Genomic DNA, 14,684 nt, shown 5'->3' on the forward strand with positions numbered 1-14,684 from the left:
ATACCTCCATCTGATCTTTCTTTCACCCTTTTTTTTTGGTTGAAAACTGATTTCACATCTCATGGAGTGATCATGTGCTACAAATGCATGAGGACACTCCAGCAGCTGGAATACAGATCACAGCAGTGGTGGCAAACAAAGCCTGGGAAGGGGCGGTGCTTCTACTGCAAAGAAAGCCTGGTGCTTCTGATGTCAGGAAGGTGAAATGCATGTCCTTGTGTGGCAAAAGATTGTAAGTTTGTAGGAAAGCTCACCTGGCCTTTGTATTAAACCTTGAGTCATCAACAAGGAGCGGGGAAGATTAGATTAGAGTCCGCCTGGTTGTTTCAGTGATCCTACACCAGTTTACTCTAAAAAGGACACTAAAAATCTCTTTTTGAGTTACTGTCAGCTGTTCACTTGCTAAAGCTGCACGATTTTCCATGTGAATTTGCATTGCTTTTATTGTACAGATGTTTCTCTGGCCATGTGAATCAAATACTGTTTTCACAATTACAAGAAGGTCCCGGTTACACTTTTGTATTGATACTCCTCTCGGAGAATATTTTCTGACCCACCATATTCATTATTCTTGCAAAGAAATGGTAAGTTTCTTTGTTGGAAGCTAATGTCCATTTGCCTTTGTATGAGAGTGAGAAAAGAGATAATGTACTTAGTTGGGTGTTGCTACAGATTTTTAAATCTTATGTAGGTGTTCTCTCTACCTTCCATCTAATCCATCAATCAAGTGCAAGCCAGCTTGGACATAATTTAAAGCATTGTCAGGGCAATATTTCAGATTTTTTAAAATCCAAGCAATTTATTAATTCATTGCAGGTCTTTAGGTTCTTGTGAAAGGCAAAAATATATATCCCTGAAAGCATCTCTGGTGGTGTCTATAGTAAAAAGCACAATAAGCCTTTAAAGAAGTGCAATTTGTAATTCATGTTAAAAAAACTCGATTGGGATGATCGGAGAGAGGCACATTGCCTGTGCAATCTGTACATCCACACTAAGATTTCTTAGTAATCATAGCATTGAGAATGGGGGGCTGGTTAGCTTCAGCTCAGAGTCTTTAATGTCAAAATTCAGGTCTTGATCATAAATCTTCTGGTGTGTGTTTAAGGCAAGCCCTGAATAGACTGTGGGGAGGAGGGGAAATTGATTGTTTGTATCCCTGTTGGCAGTTCTTACGTTGTTTTGTTTAATGGTTCCTCACCATGTGATTTACTTCCTAGCCCAAGGTCTTCTGATGTGCTTATAAAATTGGATTCACGTTAGTGTGAGACAGAATAGGAACCAGAAATGTACTTTAAAAGGCTTACACACCCAAATGGGGCTCTAATGTAGTTAGGTGAGAGAACTGAAGTTCTGGGAAGAGCTTTTCTCTGATGAGGCCTCAGATGCAGATGCTGGAGGCCTGTGCCCTGCCCTGCCCCTGGAGAGCAGGGGATGCTGTCTGTGTCTTCCATGCTGCCAAGCACATCTATGTTGTGGAATGTTCTCTATCCCATTTTATTTACTTGATAAAATACGGATTTGTTTAGTTGTTGGTTTATGTTGATGTGTATCACGCCTATTACATTGTGAAAGCACACATCTGAATAACAGTGAAGATTGATTCTGCAGAGGTGAGATCCTTCCTTTCTTGCTTTTGTTGTCTTACACATTTTTTGCCCTGTATGTCTCTGGAGTGGGTGTGTCTGCTTGCAGAGTAAGGCTCTATTAGATTAGATAAGGATAATGGAATTCAATCCCACGTGTTTCTTATTGTGCTGAAGTAAAGCTATAAATGGAATGCAGTTCCTCAGGGTTCAGTAGCTATGCCTACTCTTTGAAAAATGATAAATAGCTTCTAATTAGATGAATGATATTTCATGAAAATGATGCTTTCTTATAACCCCTTTTCTCAGTGGGGCTTTGCACAGTAGGCTCAGTTCTGAAAATCTGAGAAGTTTACAGAATTGTAACCAAAAGTGATGTATGTTCTACTGTTGAGTGAGATGTGTGAATTACAGCTTACATATCTTCATTCCAGTCATTGAATGAAGCAGAATTTAAAAAAAAAAAAAAAAAAAAAGAGAGAACAGGTAATAATTGTTGCTTGAATTTCATTTATTCTTGCTACTTCAGGTTTCCTCCAGGGTGTATTTAGAACAAAGAAGAGCCTGCAAATAATCTCCTGCATATTTTAAATATTACTCAGTATGAGAGTTGATTAATGTGTCCCACTTTGAATCATACACTAATCTCAGTATAATAATTGTGGGGTTTGCAGCAAGGAAGAGAAAAGTGCTTTCTGCATTCTAGGACAAAATAACTTTTTGTTTCCCCTGCTGCTATTTAGAAGTAGATAGATGGACCAATAAATGACTTTTAAGATTTTTGTTACAGCCTCAGCACAGTTCTTTGACCCTGAGATGACTATAGAAAGTATGAGATAAAGAAAACAGTGTCTAATAGAGAAAGGAAAATACAGTAATTTTTTTTCTTTCCTCCCCCACAGGACATTAATGTATGTATCCTTGAAAACTACCCTGAATGTTCCAATCCCAGGTTATTTTACATCATACCGTATTTCTGTGGACAACATCCAAGATGCAGGTAAATATATGCAAGGTATTTCAATTTGTTCAGCAATAGCTATTGCCAACATTTTGTCAGAAACTGGTAATAAAGAGATGACATTATTTGAAGTACAAGAGAGAAATGTAAGTACAAGGAATGTAGCACTGTATGTGGTAACTGCATGCATTTATTTTGAAGTAAGGAGGGCACTGCAAATGTAGCACTATTCTCTTGATTCATAACATGAATAATTCATCAAATCCAAATGTATTTATGTGAAATTTTTTTCTGGGTTGCTCATTTTATCTGCGCTGTAACTTTGTAATACATGTTTTTGATTTGCTCAGATGCTTGTATCAAGTCTACATATGAGGAGTACAAGTTTCTGTGTCCATGTAAGAAACCGTAATCATGCTTAAAACTATGTAAAGTGCAGCCTTCTACTGCTTTAATTGAGCTACCTCATTTTTAACATTCTGTGTATGCCATTCTCATTTTGCTGTATTACTGATACCATAGTAAATTTTTATGCAACAATATATGAATAATTTTAAATACTTTTTTGGTTTTAAATACTTTTCTACTGTTGGTAACAAATGTTCTTTGTTAGGCTTGTTCAACTTCAGAGTATTCTGTTTCTGTATTATTCAGGCTTCTCCATAATGAAACAACTGCACATTTTCCAGAACTTCTTTCAAAAGCCATACTTCTGGTAGCAGCAAAAACAAGTGAAAATGTGTTACTTCTTTTGTCTTCATTTCTAAATATCTTTGTTGTAAAATCCTGCCTTATTTTTTTGGCTTAAGTGAAGTTATATATAAGAAACAAAACAGGTTTATTACTTCATTTACATTACACATTTTTTATTAACATATTTTGGCTTTTTTTGCAAATGCTTATGATTGCACATTGAACTTGTGTGCATGAGTAATTCCATTAACAGTCACATGCCTGAATACTTTCACAACATATCTCTCTGAGGTTCCCAAGCAGCATATTGAAGTACTGTTTTATACCTTGTTGAAGATCTGTCTCCTGTCATGTCCTTGCACTTCCTTCACCTACATCTTAATCCCACAAGGAGCTACAAACAGGAGGCTCATAGTGTTTGTTAGGAGACTTTGCTCTTCCAGAAAGCAGATCAGTGCACAGAACATGGTAGAGCATGAAAAACCTCCTACAAGTCTGCTCTAGTAGGAGTAGAAAGTAGTATTCAGATAAATGTTAAATTCACTATTTGGTAGGCTCCACAATAACCTAATGAAGTCAGGGAAGAGGTGTGATTTTCAGCCGCTCCCAGGCAGTGTGGGCAACTGATTTCTTTTGGCTTGGGACACTGGCATTACACCTTGTCTCAGTATGAATGATGACTGCTTGTCTTGGGGTGACTTTATGAAGTGTATCCCCTATCGCCGCTCTTGTGCCCAGACATGGATCCTGTGCCTTTACGTGTCTTTAAAACTGGGTGCAAGAGAAAGAAAAAAAAAGCCAGGTGAACTTCTCGAAGCAGTTTGTGCTCCAAGGTCTCTCTATCTCTCTGCGTGCTTCTACAGCAGCAAGAGCGGAGGAAGCATCCTTTGCTGCTTTTCAGCCAGCTTTCGGCTCTGTTTCTCCAGAGAGAGATGGAGAATTAAATTTTTTTTCTCCCTGGGACTTTGGCTTCTTCTTTTCTTCTGGAACTCTTCAGAACTTTCCACTGAGGGCTAGAGGGAGCCCAGGCCGACCCAGCTCCAAAGAAGCTGAGAGAGAGAGACTACAGCTCCAAAGAGCGAGAGAGACTACACACACAGAAAGGACTGAAATTTGTCAGGTTCTCTCCACAGCAAGAGGTTTTATTATTTAGCATTATTCTTTTCCCATTGTGCATTGTGTCTGTTAAATAAATAGTTTTCTTCCCTTTCACTTTCCTCCAAGGAAAATTTTTCCCGAACCTGGTGGGGGAGGGATGGCTGTAACCTTCCTTCTATCAGAGGACATCCATTTTGGACGTTCCTCCGAACTTGTCTCAAACTGGGACAAATAATTAGTAGTGCCCAGCGCGTGGCTCAGAGGAAAATGAAAAAAAACGGTAGTAATTACATTTTGGTTTGGTTTTAATTGCTTTGTATTGGGGTAGAGTAGTCACCATGTTGGTTGAGTTCATACTGTCTCTCTGGTTTGAGGTACTAATGTCTTTCTGGTCCCTAGGCCTGTTTGCCTATCCACAGATTGCTCAGATTTTGTCCCTGGTATGTAACTTTTATCAAGCAGGGTCATGAATCCAGATTTCTATTTTGCTGTGCTCAGTGATAATGATTTATAAGAAGTTAACAGAGGTACAGGCAGCTGTTCAAAATGTGTATGATTTGTGGTTTCTCCGTCCTAATCCCAGTCCTAGTTTCAGTAGCCTGTTTTGGGGGTTTATTAGTAATTGCACCCAGTTTGTTAGAGGAGGAGATGGGGTTTCCCATCCTTTCATTTCCTTCCCCTTTAAATTTAATACATTATCTTTTGAGAATGTTCAGTTTCCCCTGAATATTAAAGAGACCGCCTTCCTGGTATTTTATCTGGTAGGCTTCCTCTATATGGTTTGCAGTTTGTCTAGAATCAGGGCTGAGATTTCCAGGGTGACTGATGAGACACCTAACCCAGCATGGAAAATCCTGAGTGGTGTGGGGAATGGGAGGATATGGGCCAAACCCTGAAGAAATTCTCTGACCCAGTAGCTTGGAATTTTCCCCCTGGGCAAATTCAGAACCCAGCTGAGGTGGGGAAATACCTGAAAGAGAAATGCAATGACAATTCTAATGAGAAAAAGCTCATTGCAATATGTTGGGCCTTGACATATACCTATCGCACACTGCTAGGTACTGTAGAGCAGCAGCTAAAGGTAGAGGGGCAGGAAGATAAATCAGCAAAGCCTGCAGACACCCCAGTCACTCAGGCTGCAGCCACACCAGACAGGAAGCCCAAACCAGATGGAGACTCTAAGCCATTGACAGTGGCTCCTGTCACAAGGAAAAAGCACACAACCAAAACTGATCGCCCAGTGAAAGATGATGATGATGCAGGGGAAGGAACCTCAAAGCCACCAACTGACTCAGGCACAGAAACTATTACTGAGTCCATGTCCATAAAGGACCTTTGTAGCCTAACAAAGGACTACACCCGATGGTCTGATGAATGCATAATAAGTTGGATGGTCTGTATTTGGGACACGGCAGGAGATGATAGAATGCTGGACAGTGCTGAAGCGCGAGGCATTTGGGATCCCTGTCACGTGATCCAGCTATTGACCAAGCAATAATAAGGAGGGCTGAGTCTATCAGTCTCTGGACACAGGTCTTGAGTGGCGTGAGGGATAGATACCTGTGCGCAGACGATTTCTATATGCAGCAAACGCAGTGGAAGACCATAGGACAAAGGATCCAACACTTGAGAGAACTAACGGTGGTAGAGATTGTCTGCACAGATGACCCCGGATTGAGGAGTCCAGACTGGGTCAGAGTTAATCCAGTGATGTGGTGAAAGCTCATACAAGTTGGGCCACAAGAATACACTTCTGCTTTAGCAGTAATGAAACTGGCTGACAGTGGGAATGAGACCATGCGGCATATGGTGACAAAGCTCTGAGCATATGCAGATGCCGTGCATGGCCCAGCACATGCAAGAATTGCAGCTGTGGAAGCACATCTGCAGAAAGTGGAAAATAAGATAGAGAAGAATCACCAGGAACTCCAGAAGGAGATCAACGAGGGCCTTCTCCAAATCTCGGTGGTACAGACCAGAGATTCTGTTACCAGATGCAGATGTCCTCCAGCTAGAGAGAGAAGGTTCATCCCATGAGGTGAGCTGTGGTTCTTCCTGTGCGATAGTGGGGAAAACATGAAGAGGTGGGATAGACAACCCACTTCTGCTCTGGCAGCACGAGTGCGTGAATTGAAGGAGTGCAAGACTCAGAAAGAAAGTTCCACCAGAAAGGAAGTAGCTCCAGTTGCCCATAGCCGAACTGCCATATATGAGGGAAGAGAAGATGACATGTCTGATCCCCTTGAAGGAACCTCTAAAATGTATGACCAGGGAAGGAAGGATAACCAGGACTAGAGGGGCCCTGCCTCTAGCCAGGTAGAGACCAGGGAAAACCGTATTTTTTGGACTGTGTGGATTCATTGGCCTGGCACATGAGAACCACAAAAATATGATGCCTTGGTTGATACTCGTGCACAGTGCACAATAATCCCATCGCAACATGTGGGGGCAGAATCTGTTTCTATTGCTGGCGTGAAAGGTGGATCACAAGATTTGACCCTGGTGGAAGCTGAGGTGAGCCTGACCGGAAAAGAGTGGAAGAAACATCTCATTGTGACTGGTCCAGAGGCCCCGTGCATTTTGGGCATAAACTTCCTCCGAAGTGGGTATTTCAGAGACCCAAAGGGACTCAGGTGGGCTTTTGGGATAGCTGCTGTGGAGACAGAGGGCATTAAGCAATTGAACGCTTTGCCTGGGCTATCAGAGAACCCGTCTGCAGTCGGCCTTCTGAAGGTGCAAGAACAAAGAGTACCAATTGCCACCTTGACAGTGCATTGCCAACAGTACCGGGCAACTCGAGATGCTGTGATTCCCATCCACAAGATGATCCGTGATCTGGAGAGCCAAGGGGTGGTCAGCAAGACCCACTCACCCTTCAATAGTCCCATTTAGCCTGTGCAAAAATCTGAAGGAGAATGGAGATTGACTGTGGACTATTACGCCTTGAATGAAGTGACTCCACTGCTGAGCGCTGCTGTGCCAGATGTGCTGGAGCTCCAGTACGAGCTGGAGTCCAAAGCGCAAAGTGGTATGCCACTATTGACATTGCTAAGGCATTTTTCTCCATTCCTCTGGCAGCAGAGTGCAGGCCTCAGTTTGCCTTCACCTGGAAGGGTGTGCAGTAAACCTGGAATCAATTGCCCCAGGGGGGTGCAAGCACAGTCCCACCATCTGCCATGGACTGATCCAGACTGCACTGGAAAAGGGTGGGGCTCCAGAACATCTGCAGTACATTGATGACATCATTGTGTGGGGGAACAGCACAGCAGAAGTGTTTGAGAAAGGAGAGAAAATCATCCAAATTCTCCCGGAAGCCGGTTTTGCCATCAAGAAGAACAAAGTCAAGGAGCCTGCTCAAGTGATTCAGTTCCTGGGAGTGAAGTGGCAAGATGGATGGCATCCGATTCCCACCGAGGTCATCAATAAGATCACTGCAATGTCTCCACCAACCAACAAGAAGGAAACACAGGCTTTCCTAGGTGCCATAGGTTTCTGGAGAATGCACATTCCCAAGTACAGCCAGATCATGAGCCCTCTCTACCTGGTTACCTGCAAGAAGAATGATTTCCACTGGGGCCCTGAACAGCAACAAGCCTTTGCCCAGATCAAGCAGGAGATCGCTCATGCAGTAGTCCTTGGCACAGTCAGGACAGGACCCGAAGTGAAGAACATGCTCTACTCTGCAGCCAGGAACAATGGTCTGACCTGGAGCCTCTGGCAGAAGGTGCCTGGTGAGACTCGGGGCCAACCACTGGGATTCTGGAGCCGAAGCTACAGAGGATCTGAAGCCAACTACACTCCAACAGAGAAAGAAATCTTGCAAGCCTGTGAAGGAGTCCAAGCCGCCTCAGAGGTAATCGGCACTGAGGCACAACTCCTCCTGTCACCCCCACTACCAGTGCTGGGGTGGATGTTCAAGGGAAAGGTTCCCTCTACCCACCACGCCACCAGTGCCACATGGAGCAAATGGATTGCTCTCATCACACAGCGTGCCTGTATCGGAAAACTGAATCGCCCTAGGGTCTTGGAAATAATCACAAATTGGCCCAAAGGTGAAAACTTTGGTCTCAGTGATGAGGAAGAACAAGAACAAGTGATGTGTGCTGAAGAAGCTCCACCCTACAACCAACTGCCATCAGAAGACACACACTATGCTCTTTTCACTGACGGATCCTGTTGCAACGTAGGGGTGAAATGAAAATGGAAAGCAGCCATATGGAGTCCCACACAATAGGTTGCAGAAGCTACTGAAGGAGAAGGTGGATCGAGCCAACTTGCCGAACTCAAAGCCATTCAGCTGGCCCTGGACATTGCTAAAAGAGAGAAGTGGCCAAAGCTCTACCTTTACACCGATTCGTGGATGGTAGCCAATGCTCTGTGGGGATGGCTGGAAAAGTGGGAAAAGGCTAATTGGCAGCATAGGGGAAAACCAATCTGGGCTGCTGAAGAGTGGAAAGACATCGCTGCCCGAGTAAGAAAGCTGGTTGTGAGAGTCCGCCATGTAGATGCCCATGTCCCCAAGAGTAGGGCTAATGAAGAACACCAAAACAACAAGCAGGTAGATCAGGCTGCAGAGATAGAAGTGTCACAGATAGACTTGGACTGGAAACACAAGGGAGAGTTGTTCCTAGCTCGATGGGCCCATGATGCCTCAGGCCATCAAGGCAGAGATGCCACCTATAGGTGGGCAAAAGACCAGGGGGTGGATCTAACCATGGACAGTATCTCCCAGGTTATCCATGACTGTGAGACATGCGCTGCGATCAAGCAGGCCAAGCGGGTGAAGCCTCTGTGGTATGGCGGGCGATGGTCCAAATACAAGTATGGGGAGGCCTGGCAGATTGATTACATCACACTGCCTCAAACATGCCAAGGCAAGCGCTATGTGCTCACAATGGTAGAAGCCACCACTGGATGGCTGGAGACCTACCCTGTGCCTCATGCTACTGCCCGGAACACCATCCTGGGCCTGGAAAAGCAAGTCCTTTGGAGGCATGGCACCCCTGAGAGAATCGAGTCTGACAATGGGACTCATTTCAAGAACAGCCTTATAAACACCTGGGCTAGAGAACATGGCATAGAGTGAGTGTACCACATCCCTTACCATGCACCAGCTGCAGGCAAAGTGGAATGGTGCAATGGATTGTTGAAAATCACCTTGAAGGCACTAGGTGGGGGAACTTTCAAAAACTGGGAGCAGCATCTAGCAAAGGCCACCTGGCTAGTTAACACCCGAGGTTCCACCAATAGAGCTGGTCCAGCCCAGTCTGAATCCCTGCATACAGTAGATGGAGATAAGGTCCCTGTAGTGCATGTCAGAGGATGGTTAGGAAAGACTGTTTGGATTAATTCTGCGTCGAGTACAGACAAACCCATCCTTGGGGTTGTCTTTGCTCAGGGACCTGATTGCACATGGTGGGTAATGCAGAGAGATGGAATAACATGCTGTGTACCATGTGAAGGGTGAAAACCACCTGTAATGTGGAATGCCTGTATACCACTGCTTGCTGAGTGTCACTGTCACTGTTTGTACACAGCTGTATATGTATATGTATGTATTAATGTGTGTGTGTAGAGCCGACGATATGGGATAAGAGGTGGAATGTCTTGGAGTGACTTTATGATGTGTATCCCCTATTGCCACTCTGTGCCCAGGCATGAGTCCTGTGCCTTTCCGAGTCTTTTAAATCTGGGTGTGAGAGAAAGAAAAAAGCCAGGCGAACTTTTTGAAGCAGTTTGTGCTCCAAGGTCTCTCTATCTCTCTGCGTGCTTCTGCGGCAGCAAGAGCGGAGGAAGCATCCTTTGCTGCTTTTCAGCCAGCTTTCGGCTCTGTTTTCTCCAGAGAGAGATGGAGAATTAAACATTTTTTCTCCCTGGGACTTTGGCTTCTTCTTATTCTCCTCTTCTGGAACTGTTCAGAACTTTCCACTGAGGCCTGGAGGGGGACCCAGGCCGACCCAGCTCCGAAGAGCGAGAGAGACTACACACACAGAAAGGACTGAAATTTACCAGGTTCTCTCCACAGCAAGAGGTTTTATTATTTAGCATTATTCTTTTCCCATTGTGCATTGTGTCTGTTAAATAAATAGTTTTCTTCCCTTTCACTTTTCTCCAAGGAAAATTTTTCCCGAACCTGGTGGGGGAGGGATGGCTGTAACCTGCCTTCTATCAGAGGACATCCATTTTGGACGTTCCTCCGAACTTGTCTCAAACCGGGACACTGCTGCTCCCAGAACATAACTAATATGAATTAGTATATGGGATTTGGGATTCATAAGGTTGTCTAACCACATTATGCTTTTGGGAAAAGGGAAGTGTAAAGATGTACCGAGGTTCTGCCAGCTTCTCCCACTGGGAGAAAAGATAGAAGAACCCTAAACTGTTCTTAAAAACCAGTATCAGTCACAGCAAAAAAAAAAAAAGCAAACCCTGTAGCAAAACTACAGGGGAATCAGGGGTAATAACAGGGAAAGGGAAGATCCTGGAGACTTTGGCAGAAGTTAAAATGAAGGGCAAGGTGGAAAATGATAGTGTCCTGTGTAGGATTCACCAAGTAACAGCAGGCAGTGGACGTTGGTCCCAACAGTTCTGCTGATGTGGTTTAGGGATACCACCACCCCTCAGCACCTTCCAACACCCAGGGCAGTCATTCCTCCCATCAGACAATTTGTGCTGCTTCCAAGTTGAAATACCAAAGTTCACAAGTTCGAGCTGATAAACAGCTCGGCAAAAGATGTCTTCAGAATGGAGTACTTTCACACAGTGATTAGCCTCCTTTTAATGTGATCCTGTTTTTACATGCCAAGCCAATTTTAGATGTTGCGGGGAAAAGCTCAGTAAGCTGCTCAGGTTTGGCGGGGGGTCTTTTTTTGTTCTAAGTATAGCACTGAATATTTTTTTTATTCACTTTTGTTCTTGGCTTGAATTTGAGAAGTAAATGCATAATTAAACTTTTCTTTTTCCCTCCTCCATCTGTTCTTCCCCCATCAATTTCATACAGGGAGCCTGGTGAATGGGCCCTTGAAAGAGCAAAGCTGAACGTTAATGAAAATTTTCTGCTTGTGGGCATTCTGGAGGAGTTGGAGGATGTGCTGCTTTTATTAGAAAGATTCTTACCTCATTATTTCAAGGATGTGCTTAGCATCTACAAAAATCCAGGTAACTTTTTTCATTAAAAAGCTATTCTTACGGAAACTTCAGCAAAATCTGAATGGCTGCTGAAGGGTACATGTTTCTTTCTTGTTCAGTCAATGAGGAAGTTTATCTCCCTTTTAGGGAGCAGATTTGATTAATGGGGAAGGTCACATATTCCACTTTTATCTTTAATGTTACTGTGTGGTTTTCTTTCCTTGCAAGCACTTGTTGCTCAGTGATCTTTCCACATGCTAGAAAGCTTCCCATTTTCCACTGGAGTGGCTTTTCCTTCTTTTAATTGTCATACTCAGTTCTCAAATAATACTGTCAAAATATTCCCAAAATGGTGTCAGCAATATGTACTTAAAGAAACCTTCAAGAAATGGTTTGGGGAGCTGGACACTTTGGAGATTCTCTAGGACCAAGTTCAGCCTTGACTACGAGTTGAAATGAAATGAACCTTCAGTTGAGCTGAGTTTAGGTGAAGTACAAATAAGAATGTGTATTTACAGCACTTCCAGTACAAAGCATACTGAGGAAAGAGGCTTAGGAGACTGGAGTAGAGAAATGAAAATGGAGGGCACTCAATCTACTGCTTAATTTGCACCCCGTGGGCATTCTGAAAGGGTTCCCTCTGTCAATTCATCCCTCCAACACTTATTTATTGCTGACTTCTTTAAAAGGCAGTCTTGTGTCCTATGCCTAAAAATAAATATGATGCTTCTGGAGGGCTGTGCATGTCATTCCAGCAGAATTGATTTCTTGCTTACATTTGACTGGCTCATCAACATTGTATGAACCAAGCAGGGGTAAAACTTCCCTTCTTCCTTTGTGATTCGGTTGCATTTGTGTCAGTGTGAAATGCCTACAGCCATTAATATGTGTTTTGTACCAAGCTGTATATTAAAAGCACATGGAACAAAGATTGAATTTAGTTTGTAATGTATGCAGCTGATGGCTGGCTTCTGACTGTGAACAGAAATTACAGTAGTCAATCACTTTGGAGAAATTATGGGTTTCTATCCATAACCAGGATTTATGCGTGACTGTTCACCAAACCCTTCTCCCGGGATGCATCTTTGGAAATTCTGTATTTAGCAGTGATACAGATACTAGGGAAATGACATTCCTTCTCTGAATATGATTGCAGAGGGTCATTATCTGCTTGCAATAAGGCAGTTAAGGCAGCTGTTTGGAAGGTGGGAGTGTCATGTCCAGCCTTAGAGCGATTTTGCTCAATAACAGACATAAAGAGAGTATTGTACTGACATGAGAGCAACGCCCAGTTTGGGATCAGTTATTTCCCTTATCTTTATAACTTAAAAAATAAAAATACCTATGTTTGTAGTATGTGGAAGTCATCCTAAACGTTTGCACGTTTTGGTCTCCGAGGTGTCCCTGTAGGGATGTTAGACAAAAGGAAGGCAGGGGGATCAATAGAATGATGTGCTCTCTCTGCCATGAGACTTTCCTTTGAGAGTCTATATGCCTTCTTAGCTGCTCTGTGCACCATATATTTTCATTTCTTTTACTATGGGGGAAGCTTATAAGCAGCACACAGGGTTTTGATTTGCATTGGGGTGCCCTAGAAATTGTCAGGTGGGAAATAAGCAATCTGCCAGAATCATTAAGTGCTGGTTAATCTTTCTCTTCTCTGTGTATTTTCCAGTATCTGAAGGAAATTTGATCACCTGTTTCAGGACAGTGATTTCCTCTGGGATTTCATGTGTAAGACGGGTCTTGTGTCATGTCTAAAGATTCACCACTTTACTTCAGTATTCCCTAGGTGGATTAAATCTTTATTTTATCTTTCCCATTCACTTATTGACTGGGCATACTAGTAAGAAAACAGTTTCCTTGTGTTAACTCTCTCCTCCTCTTTTCATGCATACATATGTTTGAGGGTTTTTTTTCTATCATAATTATTTTCTGGTTATTTCTGAGTTGGTGCTTACAAAAAAAACCTTAACAGAATCAGCCAGAAAAATAAAAAGTATTCAAGTGGTGTGTAAGAAGTCCTATTTTGTTCTCCTCAGGGCATCTTAGGCCTGATCTGCAACACCCTCTGCTGTTGCATCATGCAGTGCTTGGAAGAAGACATGTTGTTTTGCCAGCTGTGTGGTGGTCCCACAAATCAGCAGATAACTTGGGCCAAAATTGACCTTTTCTTGCAACTAACACTTGCAGATTAAATCTATACAGTTTAAAGTATTGTCTGCTGACCTGCTGCTCTTAGTCTCTTATGGCAGTCTTTCCTCTTTCTGCATAAAGAAAGTTTTTCTTCAATTTAACTTTCATCAGCTAAATATAACAAGATGAGGAAAACACAGTGAAGGACGAGTACAGAAACGTGATTCATTTCCAAGTCTGTGAATATCTGCACCAGAGTCCACTGCAATAAGCAGTTCTGGATTAGGGGCAATTCAAAAACTGGACTTATAGAGCTGCCTCGAAGCAAAAAGTAGCTGAAGAAAGACAATTTCAATCCAGTATTGCTTTTTAGGATTACATAGATTAGAAATCACAGTAGGAAATCGGTGATTGCTGTCCCATCATAATCTAAACCATATTAAAAGCACCTTCCTGCTATAGGAAGCAAAATGCCTGGTGTTTTCAAACCCATAAAACCACATACACATTTAAGATACATCTGCAGGAGTTGTGGGTTAAACCCCTTCTTCCCAAAGTTGGGACTCTCCTTGCTCACATGCAGGTGCTTTGGCTTGTCACCAGATCACTGTAACTCCCATCTAAGCAAACTTCTTAGTATTGGAAACCTTCAGTGTAGGTTGATACTATAGAAATCAGGAAATCTAGAAAACTTTTTCTCATCTCTGTTCCTTTGAACTGTGCAGGCCATATTCAAAATTCTTTGTTTCTTTTGTGTCTGTAGTAAAATTTCTCATCTGAAACACTATAATAACATTTATCAAGAAACTCTTGCTCAGTGTTCTCTTAGGAGAAAACAAAGCCTGTAGTTGTTTTAGCTTCAAAAATATTTTTCTGCTGTTGTTCTGAAGCAGATCATTAAAACTGTGGCTCTGTGGTCAGAGAGATAGTGGGACATTTTCATCAGAGAGCAGAGTGCTATTGTGTATCTGTATACCTGATGACACAGATAACTGCTTAAAGCAATACGAATTAAGTGCTCTTCTTGTTGATGCTAATGATTTGTCTGACATAAGCTGGCAGAAGGAAACTGTGAAGAAAGGTAA

The 14,684-nt window shown here is 42.9% G+C and overlaps 1 protein-coding gene across 2 annotated transcripts in view; it reads left to right on the forward strand.

Moving 5' to 3' along the window:
• The window catches only part of UST (uronyl 2-sulfotransferase), a 175,357-nt gene that overhangs the window by 117,775 nt on the left and 42,898 nt on the right, over positions 1–14,684 (forward strand). For both annotated transcript variants that reach the window (XM_032102171.1, XM_032102172.1), the window contains exons 6-7: positions 2,486–2,583; positions 11,336–11,493. In XM_032102171.1, coding sequence (XP_031958062.1) covers positions 2,486–2,583; positions 11,336–11,493 — 256 coding nt within the window. The remainder of the gene's footprint in view (positions 1–2,485; positions 2,584–11,335; positions 11,494–14,684) is intronic.

Source organism: Corvus moneduloides, chromosome 3 (genome assembly GCF_009650955.1).
Source record: "Corvus moneduloides isolate bCorMon1 chromosome 3, bCorMon1.pri, whole genome shotgun sequence".
In the NCBI taxonomy this organism is placed as follows: Eukaryota; Metazoa; Chordata; class Aves; order Passeriformes; family Corvidae; genus Corvus; species Corvus moneduloides.